The sequence below is a fragment of the Corylus avellana genome, chromosome 6 (assembly GCF_965113065.1).
Source record: "Corylus avellana chromosome 6, dhCorAvel1.hap1.2, whole genome shotgun sequence".
In the NCBI taxonomy this organism is placed as follows: domain Eukaryota; kingdom Viridiplantae; phylum Streptophyta; class Magnoliopsida; order Fagales; family Betulaceae; genus Corylus; species Corylus avellana.
This window is the reverse complement of record NC_142495.1, coordinates 20,908,377-20,918,451: the sequence shown is the minus strand read 5'-3', so window position 1 is coordinate 20,918,451 and position 10,075 is coordinate 20,908,377. Positions and strand designations below refer to the sequence as shown.

Below are 10,075 nucleotides of genomic sequence, written 5' to 3'. Positions count from 1 at the left end.
GGGTAATTACTTTTTTCTCTCATGAACTAACACTCTCACCACCCAATTACCTCGAACTACCATTTACTTACCAGAAAACACAAACGAGGAGGAGAATGAGGACTCCCAACTCCTGAAGCGACTATCAAATGAAGAAGACAAATCTCAAAGAACAAATTTCTGTAAAGGGACAAGAGAGAGAGAAAGAGCAGATGGCCTAGGTTGTGTGACCATCTCTCACTTTCTTTTAATCCTTTTCTTATAAATAATAAATCAACTTTTACATATGAAAAATTAAGCACTCATTTTGTCAAATATCCCTATAGAAAAAGTGTGAAAAGTTTTTTCTAAAAAATGTGTTGCGTTTTGTGTTTGAGGCGATTAAGTGGCTATACTTCTCCAATGTGGCGACTCCTGTCCTATTGTGGTGGTTGTATGACCACCCTCTCTCTCTCTCTCTCTCTCAATCTTTTAATAAGTAATAAGCCAGTTAGACCTAAAAAATTAAGCACATTTTCACAAATAATTTTCCAAAAAGTGTATTGTGTTTTGTTTTTTGGAAGATGATTTTGTGTTTCAAGTGATTGTGTAACCATCTCGGGTTTGTTGGGGGTGGCCACGCGTCTTTCTAGCATTTCTCTAAACCTCCTATCCTCTCGAACTCCCCCCTAAACATTTTTGCCTCAAGGTCTTTGGGAGCACTTTCATTTCAAACATAATTATCTTTCCCTAACTTAACCCATCAAGGTTTATGAGAGGGAGGAGTATACGCAGATTGACTAATAGAAATAAAAAAAAAAAAAAGTGAAGGCTGTTAAAAATACATTTTTACAAAGGATAATGCTAGACATCCCAATGAATTCTTCTCAAAATGCTTCTCAAATGATGTGGCAAACATTTTTTTTCCTTAAAAAATTCTCATTCTCTCTCTTTTGTCACCTATTCATTCCCAAAATAGTGCTTTTCACATCATTTGGGAAGGATTTTGGGACACCCTTCTACAAAAGACCTACACCCAAGTTGCATAGCTTTGGGTATATATATATATATATATATTTTTAAAAAAAAATTTCTATACATAACAAGTCAACCCAACCTCTAAAAAAATTAAACGCATGTTTTCTCAAAATATTTACATAAGAAAGTGTGAAAATTTACCAAAAAATGTGTTGTGTGTGTTTGTTTTAAATGTTTTGTATTTTGTTTTTGACAAGTATTTTATGTTTTGAAAAGTAAATGGGTTGTTAAAGATTTTGAGAGAAATTGTTTGTTTTGAAAAGCCAAAAATATTTTAAACCAGCAAACAAGGCCTTTAAAATATCCACGGTCCACCGATGGCCCAACCAGTATTTCGAAAGCGCAGTCTGTGGACTTTCTGGTGTGATTTTTATTTCCTTTTTATCCCTAAATGGAATGCTGCTTTTAACAATAGGTTAGCAGATTACCGAGAGGTCAATATCGTCAAATGAACCACTCCCTTCAGTGAGTCACTTCCCTATATCCGCTCCAAGCCTCCACCCTATCCCAATTGAACTCCTCTCTCTTCCTCTCTCTCTCTCTCCCCTAAACCCTAGATCCAGGGTCTCTTCTCTTCCCTTCTCTCTCTCTCTCTCTCCAAAATTTTTCATTTATTTTTGCTTTAATTTCACAGATACCTCAGTCACTCCCCAAAACCTGAATCTCTCTCTCTCTCCCAGAGCACAAAGGTTAGCAAAGACAAAAATTTGATATTTTCTCAGAAAACCTCTAACCTAACCCTAGAAATTGAATCTGATTTTTTCATTTCTTTTGTTTTGTAGGAAGATGGGTGAAGTGAAGGACAACGACTACGAGGAAGAGCTCGTCGACTTCGAAGACGATGACCCCAAGGCCCCCGACTCCGCCTCAGCTAGACCTCTCGCTGATACCGCCAAGAAGTTAGTCTCCTTCCCTTTTTTTGTATTTTTTTTTTTTAGTTTCGGATATGTATTCTTTTGTATCACGGGATAGAAAACAAGAAAGAAAATACTAGACCCAGGTTTGGATTTGTGTAAAATTGTATATAGAGGTTTGATTGTTATTATTATGATTGGTTTTGTGTGTTTTATGTTTATTACTGCTTGGTGCTTGCTTGTGCTCCGTTTGGTTAATGAGAAAACTGAGGAAAGGAGGAGACATTTGAGACTTTGGCTCTGACGGGCTATTACTTGAAAAGAAACTGAAATATAATTCCGTGGTTTATATTTTGTAGTCTTATTTTTTCTTACTTCTTAACGATGAAAAGCTCCACCTGGACTAAATCAAGTAGGGGAGTGAGCCTCGGTGACTCGGGTTTTTTTTTTAATTTTTTTTTTTTAATGAAGAGTAAAAATAAATAGTGAAGGTTTCAGGTGTGGTTTAATGAAGATGGGATAGAGGTTTAGGGATTGATATTCTGTGGAAGAAACAAATGGTTTACTATAATGGCATGTAAAGCAGGGTTTGTTGCTTGCATGGTGGCCAGTGGAAGATTCTTTTTCTGTAAATTTCTTTCAAGGGTAACCACATTCTCGATGATTGATGTTTGTATGTGCCAACTTGGTGGTGATATGGTGTGCCATCTGCTTTTCTTGCTGTTCTAGTTTTGGGAATCTTTTGGTGTTCCAAGTCTTGTGGTGAACTGGTTTCAATTGTTTAGAAGTTGGGATGTTGGAAGGGTGGTTTGGTGAGGGTTTGTTGCCACAATTGCCCTAGAAATGATTGAAAATTTTTTAGCTGGTGTTCTCTTACTTCAATCTTGCATTTGGCATCAATTTGGTGATTATGTTTGAAAGTCCATCTGACTATTGCAGCTATTGCTAGGCTTTCCTATTGTATTCGAAAAATTAAATTTTCCCACATGATATAATGAGGGTTACATACTTACATGTGTGCATCTTGGTAAAAGTTGCTGATTTCATGATAATATTGTGCTGCATTGAATTTTTCAATTTTTCTGTGGGACCTCCTCCCACATCTAGATCTTTTGTTAAATTTCCGTATCTGTAGGCTTCTTCACATTTTTCTAACCTATTAAACATACTTTCTCTTGTATAGGGGCTATGTGGGGATTCACAGTTCGGGATTCAGAGACTTCCTGTTGAAACCAGAGCTTCTCCGAGCCATTGTGGATTCAGGATTTGAACATCCATCAGAAGGCAAATTTCTAACTAATCTTTTCATAATATCTCAGTGTGTGTTGTCAATATGTCAATGCCAACATGGCAAAATGTTACTGAACATCCCACTTTTTTCTTGGGAGAAATTGGAAGCTAGATGGGGGAGTTGCAAATGTTCATAATCTATTTTCGAAGTTGGTTTTGCCTTTCTAGCCTTGCGCATATTCTACATGTCATTGTTGCTGACTTCCTGCTGTTTTGGTCATTTTGGCAAAATCAGCTGGGGTTAGTTCGAGTCTTGTTCTATTTCCACTGTTTCTTTCCACCATGAGCTATTTTGATCCTTATTCTATTTTTGCCATATCTTGATCAAGTACTCTTAATTCATATTTATCTTTATTACCTGTTGAAGTGGGAAAAACTCCCCTCCCCTCTTTTGACAATATTGGCAAAATCAGCTGGGGTTAGTTTGACTCTTGTTCTATTTGCACTGTTTCTTTCCGCCGTGAGCTATTTGGATGCTTATTCTATTTTTGCCATATCTTGATCAAATTACTCTTGATTCATTTTTATCTTTATTACCTGTTGAAGAGCCAAAACTCCCCGTCCCTTTATATAGCGAAAAAGAGTATGCTACAATATTGAGGTCTTTACTGTATGTACTTCCACAGGGCCAAACTATAATAGAACAGTTAATTAATCCAGTACCACATGTTGCATTCTAATGGAAACCCAAAATGCCCTCTATAATGCAATTGAACCTTGACGGTTTTGTTTCTTCCAATGAATGTTACTATTGCCTGTAATTTATCTGTGAAATGTGACGATGGCATCTGGGTTGTTATTTTACTGGTTGTGGTGATTGAGATTGGGACAGGTTGTCTGGCTTATGAAGTGACAAGTTCTGGCTGCTTACATACTTGTGTATTGTCTTATCTCACATATTACTATTACTCATACTGGCCTGAGCTGGAATTTTTTCTACTCTATCTTGTGCAGGTAACTACTACTTCCATATTCATGATTTGGGCAAGAAAACTGGTTTGATAACCTTTCCATTAAAAGGATCTGGATGGTCATTTATACTTACTGAGGATTAGTCTGCTGCAATTTTGTTTGGTTCTTCAATAGTGCAACACGAGTGTATCCCCCAAGCTATCTTAGGAATGGATGTCATCTGTCAAGCGAAATCTGGGATGGGGAAAACTGCTGTCTTTGTTCTATCGACTCTGCAGCAGATTGAACCCGTGGCTGGTCAAGTTGCTGCTCTCATTCTTTGCCACACAAGAGAACTTGCTTACCAGGTATGTCAAATGATTGTGATAGTAGATTAATGACCTATGATGATGTTATAGCATCCAAAATGTTTTTTTGCATGAGCATATATCTCTATGTTGGTATTTTTACTTGCATTTTCCATACTGTATTTCTGTTTCCTAATAATGTTCTTGTTTTTTTTTGTTTTTAACTTCTACAGATCTGTCATGAATTTGAGAGGTTCAGTACCTACTTGCCTGACATCAGGGTTGCTGTCTTCTATGGTGGTGTCAGTATCAAGACTCACAAGGATATGCTAAAAAATGAATGCCCTCATGTTGTGGTTGGGACTCCTGGAAGAATATTGGCCCTGGCAAGGGATAAAGATCTTGGATTAAAGAATGTTCGGCATTTTGTTCTTGATGAGTGTGATAAGATGCTAGAATCACTTGGTATGATCTTCTTTTGCAATAGTGTTGTTTTATTTACAGCATCTTTTATGTAGTTAACCATATTAATTTTCTTATATTGAGTTGTCAATTTGCTCATACCTTTTACAGACATGAGGAGAGATGTGCAGGAGATCTTCAAGATGACTCCTCATGACAAGCAAGTAATGATGTTTTCAGCAACTCTTAGTAAAGAGATCCGTCCTGTTTGCAAAAAATTCATGCAAGAGGTAGTATTCTGTCACCTATTCTTTGGTCAGGACAAGGAAATGAAGTTCTCATAACATCGTTGCTTTACTGGTTTTGTATCACTTGTGCAATTTTGTGGCTTAGTTTTCAATTTGTCTTGCCATTGGCAAGGTCATAATGCCTGGTGCTTGTAGTACCTGCAGTGCTTGCACTTCTTTCTTTGGGATTACTGCCTTAAACCATTTTGCTATGTTAGTGATGGTCTTTCTCGGGCTGAGTGAGTCTATTGGTTCAATTTAATATTTCAATGTAGTAGATTTTTTTCCTATGCAAGATTGCATTTAATATATAAGGAAACACAAGACGGGTTGGAGAAACCCAACAATCACCCTAGTGCAGTCGATAAAAAACACTGGGCCCAATGACTTCATGGGATGCATGCCATGAAAGGGGCTGTCAGAAATGATGGTTTTTGAGGTAGTCCTAAGGATGGGTTACTTGGAGAAACACCTTCTATGCCAGCAAAAAAACTTGGCAGCTACAACAGGGTAGACTGCACTGAGATTGATTGGACTGGAGCCATTGAAGTGGAGCTCTGCTTCAATGTCTGAACAAGGAGATGCCCTATGGTTGATGCTCAGGGGATATAGAATTTGGATCCTGCAGAGAAGGTGGAGGTAGAGGATGTACAGAAAAGACAAGAAACTGCTGTATGAAACGTGCAGCAGCGTGTGTGGCTTGTGCGATGGTGGTGTGGGGTACATGTGCTTGTGGAGGAGAGTGGCAAAGGTGATGGGGTTGCGCTTGGGTGAAAATGAAGTCCGATGGGCAGTAGATCTGGCATCCAAAACACATGAGAAAAAAAAAAAAAAAAAGGAGAGGATTGGAGGTGGGGAGAGGGGAGGGAGGAAGCAGAGCTCTTCCTTCGTTTTTGGGCACTCCCAACAGAGGGAGAGGTCTCTCACTTGGAGGGGAAACAACTCTCACACTTACTGGGGTAGAGGGGAGAGCTTCTCTCTCTAAAAGGTTGGAGAGAGAAGCGGGTCAGCTAGGTATATGGTAGTTGGATGTTGCAAGCATTTTAGAGATGCACAAGTTCAATCTATAAATCAGAGTTTTAGAACTATTGATTTATTGGGTATCTGGTTTATCTATCTTGTTGAGTTCTGTATGCTGAAGAAAGGTATTTTGACACACTGAGTGTTACCATTGTTTTCAGCCGATGGAAATTTATGTTGATGATGAGACCAAGTTGACTCTTCACGGTCTTGTACAGGTATTACACATTGTTGCAATCTTATCAGTTCACTGTTTGTGCTCATTCAACTAATGCATGTGTCTTCTTAACTCTCTCTTTGCAGCACTATATTTTATTGAAGGAGGGAGAGAAAAACCGCAAATTGAATGATCTTCTTGATGCATTAGACTTCAACCAAGTTGTCATTTTTGTCAAAAGTGTAAGTAGAGCCGCTGAGCTGAACAAGTTACTTGAGGAGTGTAACTTCCCCTCTATCTGCATCCATTCAGGAATGGCTCAGGAGGAAAGGTATGCATTCTGTTGCTTGGATTCACTTAGTGATGGAAAGAGTCGGTGCATTTGTGCGTTTGGTTTAAACTATATGCTAAGTTATTGCTTCTATTTTTGTCTATCAGTCAACCATTGTATGACATAGTTAGATAATCTGGAGAAGCTTCTGTTTATGTTGACGGTGGGGTTGATTTTGGTTTTGCTTCATGTTGGAGTCTTATAAGAACTTTCCTGCTAATTATTTATTTTGCATATTTTTGTTTGCAAATACATGTTTTTGGATGATTTAAGTTGGTCTCTAACAATGTTGTCAAAGGCAAGGGCAACCTTGTTGTCCAAGGTGTGAGGCGTGAAAAAGATGCTCACTTGGGTGAAGTCAAGCGCTGAGTTCTAAGTTTAGTTAGTATATATATATATATATATATAGGAACTCAAATGATATGTACTTGAAGCATTTTGAGTGGGACTTTATGAAAGTGGGAGGAGTTGGTCTGTAAACCATTTGATCTGCTTCTCCCCCTCCCAATTGTTTTGGCCTTTGACCCACCAAAATAAGGACCAGCATTTGCTAATAACACCAAATTGTTTTGGCAATGAGCCCTAAATACTTGCCAAAAGTGCCCAGAACTTTATGCAAGGCTCTTGCCTGAGCATGACCCGAACCTTTTTATGCCAAACCCTAACCATATAATTTTGTTTTGGGTTTGTGGATTGTGTAAAAAATTACCAACTCTTGTTGCGCTTGGGGCTTCGGCTGGTACTATTGCTACTATGGAAGGCAGTAACTAGTGCTTAATACCCACTACACTTTTGGCCCATTGGTAATATATTTTTTTATTCTGTGTAAAAATTAGGGCACAAAATGACTATTCTATTGGGAGATGAACTATTACTTTGAAGGGAATAGTTATTACTATCATTAGTTTGGTTGTAACTAGGCACGGAACCCGGAAATCTTATGGGAAAGGGCCAAACAAAAACTCTTTTTTCTTTTTTGGTTCTCATTAAAGATTACCCCAGACTATAATTATCAAATAAAAATTAAAAAATATTGCAGTCTACAATTGAATAACTATAGTTATTAAATAACAACTAAATAACTATGATTTCTTATAAAATACAAATAAAAAGAGTAAATTCCATGTACAAAATTTTCTGGATGCCCGTTTGGCCTATACCACTCCCCACCCGGTCACTAGTTTTAACACTGCCACTATTTGGTACAATGCAATATGCTAGTGAATAGAATCATATTGTAATTAAATTTCTTAAAATACAAGTTTACAACATATATTTTTTGTTCAATCATTCATTTCACACAATTTTTGCTTACTATTCGTTAAATGTGATCAACGTATATATACTTCTATTGCCCGAGATAAAATGCACACTTAAAACACTTTTTTCTGTCTTTTTATTTGTCCATTAGTTGTGGAAATGAATAAGTGACCTTCATCTAAAGAGGGGAAGAGATGATTCAAACTAATGACTTCCACTTAAGGAGACGTGGTTTCCAGCTAACTGTTTGAGCTAATTAGTTGTGGAAGTGATAGAGTATGTGCAATCGAAGAGAGCCTTAACACCATCACCACTGCAGCCTGTCTCTCTCTCTCTCTCTCCAGAGCCCCAAGATCAACATGATCAAAATATGCCTTTTCTCCCAACCATCACAGAAAAGTTAGAGAACAGAAATTGCAAAAAAGCAAGGGAGAACAAATAGCAATGACTTCCCATCCCCCTTTGGATGGCTGTCCTGTTGATTAATTCATCTCTCTCTCACATACACAAATGACAATGACTTTCCCATCCCCTTTGGCAGGCTGTCCTGTTGATCAATTCCACAGAAAAAGGAATAGTGATTCCTCTCATATTGAGGGAGGGAGGGAGCGTCCATAGTTTATTCCAGAAGTGGAGCAACGCTCTCGCTGGGTCTGTGTTACAGAACATTGGGTTTGATTTGGGTCAATGGAAGGCTTTCGAGTAAATTTAGGATTGATGTCCTATTTGCACATAAAAGGAATGACTATTCCTAACGAAGAGTTATTCATTTTGTTTACTTCTTGTATACTTAGTGGCGCCTTGTGCTTTTTAATGATATCTGTCGATTACCTATAAACAAATGGCTATTACTTGGAATATAAAACTAACCAAACAACGGAATTACTATTCCATTTCAAGAGCCTATTCCACATACCCAGCCTACCTTTAATGTGTTGTCTTCTGTATATTCTTTCCAGGGCTCACCTAATGTAATCCTCTGTACCTGTTTTCTTTTTCTTTTTCTTTTTTTTCTTTTTATTTTTTTATTTTTTATTTTTATTTATTTTCTTTTGCAAGCGTAATTTTGTGTAACACACTGAATGTCAGATTTTAGAATTCAAATGAATATCCTGGAGTTATATTAAATGGTTAATGAAAGTAACATCATTTCACTTGGGGGAGCGAGTAGTTTTGTTGATGGCTGATTCTGTATGGTTTTTCTTTCAGGTTGAAGCGTTACAAGAATTTCAAGGAGGGGCAATCAAGAATTCTTGTGGCAACAGATTTAGTAGGAAGGGGGATCGATATAGAGCGTGTTAACATTGTTATTAACTATGACATGCCAGATTCTGCTGATACATACCTGCACAGGGTACTTTCATTTGAATACTTCTATATGATATGTATATGGTTAGTAATTATTGTCACTAATTTGTAACTGAATTCACTCCCATTCTCGGCTTGGGTTGCCACACTCCACAGGTGGGCAGGGCTGGTAGGTTCGGGACCAAGGGGCTTGCAATTACATTTGTTTCATCTGCTGCTGACTCCGATGTTCTTAATCAGGTAATTTAGGCAGTTTGAACTAATACAGGTGCAGTTTATCCTTTATTTTTATTTATTTTTATGCTTGCCTATTTATGTCATTTTGTATTTCAGGTTCAATCAAGGTTTGAGGTGGACATTAAGGAGCTTCCTGAGCAAATTGACACGTCAACCTACAGTAAGATATCCTCTTTGCAAAAAGTTAATTTAGCAATGACCAAAAAAATTGTTTATTTAGCCTTTTTTTTTAAAAAAAAAAAAAAAAATTATTATGTCAATCTAGCTGGTTGGAGATTGGATGCATTTCAAGGACTAGTGTGACTGTTACTTTGATTCCTTATGTTTGGTAAAACCTAATGTTACACTTGTCTTCAAACCTGTTGTATGCAGTGCCATCATGATGGATTGGTTTTTTGATGACGAACCAATCAGAGACATTAGCGGGCAGAGTTGTTGTAGTCGTACTATTGTTTTTAATGTACAATATTCATGTCTGTCTGATTATTACTCTTTTCTCCCTTTGTTTTGGAACTTGTAATTCTGGGCCTAGCTAAATTGCTGATGCGATATTATTATGTATCAATACTAATTTATTAGATGCTAAATTTTTGTTTCTTTCTATTTTTTATGACATTTAAGGCATTTTAACAAAATTTATCCATCATTTGATTTCATGCAACCTCAGGTAAGCTTATAGCTTCTTATGCCATGCCATCTTATATATATATATATATATATATATATATATATAT

General features: G+C 37.2%; 1 protein-coding gene across 1 annotated transcript; it reads left to right on the top strand.

The window, feature by feature from the left end:
- The first annotated feature begins 1,504 nt into the window (after positions 1–1,504).
- On the top strand, positions 1,505–9,938 carry LOC132186863 (DEAD-box ATP-dependent RNA helicase 15). The gene is made up of 12 exons (XM_059600966.2): positions 1,505–1,685; positions 1,779–1,895; positions 3,034–3,134; positions 4,227–4,399; positions 4,573–4,804; positions 4,913–5,031; positions 6,210–6,266; positions 6,352–6,536; positions 9,006–9,150; positions 9,261–9,344; positions 9,438–9,501; positions 9,714–9,938. Exons 2-12 carry the CDS (start codon positions 1,783–1,785, stop codon positions 9,722–9,724), a joined length of 1,284 nt encoding a protein of 427 aa, XP_059456949.1. The 5' UTR covers positions 1,505–1,685; positions 1,779–1,782; the 3' UTR covers positions 9,725–9,938.
- Positions 9,939–10,075: the final 137 nt, after the last annotated feature.